Genomic DNA, 2969 nt, shown 5'->3' with positions numbered 1-2969 from the left:
AATCTGATTTCATGGTCATCTGAAAACAGTCAATCGTTTCGATATCTTCTCCAGAGGCAAATTATATAGCAACAAATTCAGCAGCTTATCAAGCAGTGTGGCTGAAAAGATTATTGAAAGATCTCTCAAATGTTCAAAAGGAGACAACTCCTATTTATTGTGATAAGACTTCAACAATTTCTTTATAAAAAATCATGTCTTTCATAAAAAGAGAACATTGATAAACAATTTCATTTCATCTATGAGCTTGTCAATGATGGGGACATAGTACTTTTTGTTTGTGGTTCCAAAGATCACCTTGCCCATTGGGAAAAAATATATTTGAATTTCAAAGAGAGAAATTAGGCATTGTAAATGCCTTTATTAGGGTCATTACATTTATTTCCATTAAATGTCATAGCTAATTTACATTTACTTCAGTTTAGTCAAATTTCACTCTAGTCATTTATTGGTGATGCTTTCTATACAATCTATTTAACTATTTTAAATATTAAGAAAAACAATTTCTGCTCCATCTTTAATTTTCATTTTTTTTAGTTATATGTTAACAACCGCATATATTCAATATGTTTAAAGAGTATATAGAACAAAACAGTGTGTATATCTTTGTGAAAGTTCAGAAAGGGATTCTCGAGGTACAACTCTCTCACAGATCCGAGCGCCATATTAAAATATTTTTACAAACATTAATTTGTTGAAACTTCAGCCTTCGAATACAAATCAGTCAATAAATGAATACACGCGAACTATATTACATTCCAACCATAGAAGAAGAGAAGAAGAGAATGCCCAGTATAGCGTGCAGTCTCTCTCGCATATGTTCACAAATCTCCAAGTGGGCTGTCGGTTTCAGCGATAGTATCAAGACTTGGCTTCCATTGAGTTTGCCGAGCGGCACTCTCAATTGATGGAGGTAGCACTAGATTTTCCCTCAAGATGTGCACATTATTGGCCGAAAGAAATGAAACGAGGTCTTCTTTTCTAAGCCGAAGCTTCACACGCAAGGTGGATCCGTCGGTGGAGTGGGAAGAAGAAATCATGGTGAGGCCACCTCTATTAACTGCACAATCTGTTTCTTCTTGTTTTATTGAATCTCTGCTTATGTCTCCAGAAGACGGTGGCTGTAACCTGGAACTGAGGATTTGGATGCTATGATCAGAAGAAGCTCTTGCAAAGGGCCCTGATCTGTTGCGATTGTTGTTGTAATTGATGAGTTCATCCTGCGATAAAGGGATGAGATAATAGAGATGAGCAGCTACAAGCCCTGTCCTCTCGGGAAGAGGCCGACTGAAATTGCCAATCCCAAGTGGAGGATCAGCGGGTGCCTCAAAAATCCCATGATTTGGATAATCGATGAGTATTTGCTTCACAGAGAGAGGACCCCGCAGCTTCATCACCGTTCCGTCGGCTTTCATTATCTTTATCCGTCGACCATGACGGTGAATGACTCCTCGCAGTAGCATGTTACCCATTCTGCAGATATTTCCTGGTATGTTTGTTTACAAAAGAGATCCAGAGAAGACTTTAGTCCTATATATGCGCACAAAAGAGATCCAAAGAAGCTCTTTGTGTATTGCATAAGGACAACGATTATCTCTATTTATATAGCGGACATTGGGTGGGCGGAGGTGGATTAATTTGACAACATATTACCAATAATTCACGTAATTCAACCAAGTGGGTTTTCAAAGAATGCGTTCTCTCAGTTCCTTTTACGTGACCAACTCATGTGTATATTAACGTATGAAGTGGACCGTTGACTCGAACGCAATGCAGTCACGCAAGTAATAACGAAAGCCATGACGAATATTTTACTGCAAGTCTGCAACCCACTTGCACGTGGGACATACTGATTTTGTTGACGTGGAATTTTTCATCCCTCAAACGATACAAATATTGTCCACGTTTTCTTCATGTTCTAATACAATGGATTCCACACCTTGTAACACATAGGAGGGCATCATTATCACACGTGATAACGAAAAGCACATCATTCTCACACGTAGTCTAGTTTTACATTGCAAGTTTGCTATTTATATTTTATACTAAATTATCATATTTAGTATAGATTTATCTTAATCATACATTTTTTTTTTTTCCAAAGGTGGCAAAACCTATCAAACTCAGGTGTCAAACCAACAGTGAGGACAGCCATCTCTGGCTGCTATCCGCGAATGTCGGTTTAACTCATCACTGTTATCAAGGAAAACCACGCCACCTGTAATAACCCGCTGGTGGTCCGTAAGGGAGCAGGCTTTCACTCCTGCCAGATGCCTCTGGGTCTTGGGCCGTTAACCTGTTTCCTTACGTCCGAGGAAGACGAGCTCTTAGCCAAGCAGAAGCAGTTTTACGGCATACTCTACATTTATAAGAGCGGAAGCATCAAATATTATTATATTTAAATATTTTTTTGATAATGTAAAATTTAAAAGAAAAATTTTGTACTTTCAAATTTTTGATAAATATAAATCAGTGATTAAGATAAATCTATAATAATAAAAAATTAAAATTACAAAATAAATTAATATTTGAAAAAAATACCAATTACTTTTATTTATTTATAGCCATAGGAAAATATTTGAATTAAAAAAACTATTTGAATCTAGATCTTGCTAACGCTTTCACCCGTTTTCGTGAAACATTGTACACATTTTGTAATGGAATGAATAACACGAGAGCTTCTAACATATATATAACCTCACAACTAGCATACATTGTGATAGAAGCATTCTTTGTCTACAGAGAGATGGTAAGACTTCATGTTGGCACTGACATGAATCAATGGGAAGTTAAATAATAACATTATAGTTTGCATGAATCATGAGGCTAGTCGATGGGCGTTGGCCCAGGACAATCCTGGTACAAAAGTTAGAAAGTTTGTATAACGCGGCAGAACGTTTTATGCATTGCGTTTAGTATCTGAGTCGGTTGTACTAGTTTTGTTACTCATCAATTTTTTTGGGTTCGTC

General features: G+C 36.8%; 1 protein-coding gene across 1 annotated transcript; it reads right to left on the bottom strand.

Moving 5' to 3' along the window:
- Positions 1-607: 607 nt before the first annotated feature.
- LOC149163310 (uncharacterized) lies at positions 608-1564 on the bottom strand. Its single transcript, XM_089430709.1, has one exon. It carries the CDS (start codon positions 1470-1472, stop codon positions 822-824), a length of 651 nt encoding a protein of 216 aa, XP_089286835.1. The 5' UTR covers positions 1473-1564; the 3' UTR covers positions 608-821.
- Between the last annotated feature and the right edge of the window lie 1405 nt (positions 1565-2969).

This window comes from Pinus tabuliformis, chromosome 5_1, assembly GCF_031772625.1.
Source record: "Pinus tabuliformis cultivar Carrire ecotype Pingquan chromosome 5_1, CPIR1, whole genome shotgun sequence".
Classification (NCBI taxonomy): domain Eukaryota; kingdom Viridiplantae; phylum Streptophyta; class Pinopsida; order Pinales; family Pinaceae; genus Pinus; species Pinus tabuliformis.
The sequence above is the reverse complement of the archived record's forward strand: the minus strand, read 5'-3'. Positions and strand labels throughout refer to the sequence as shown.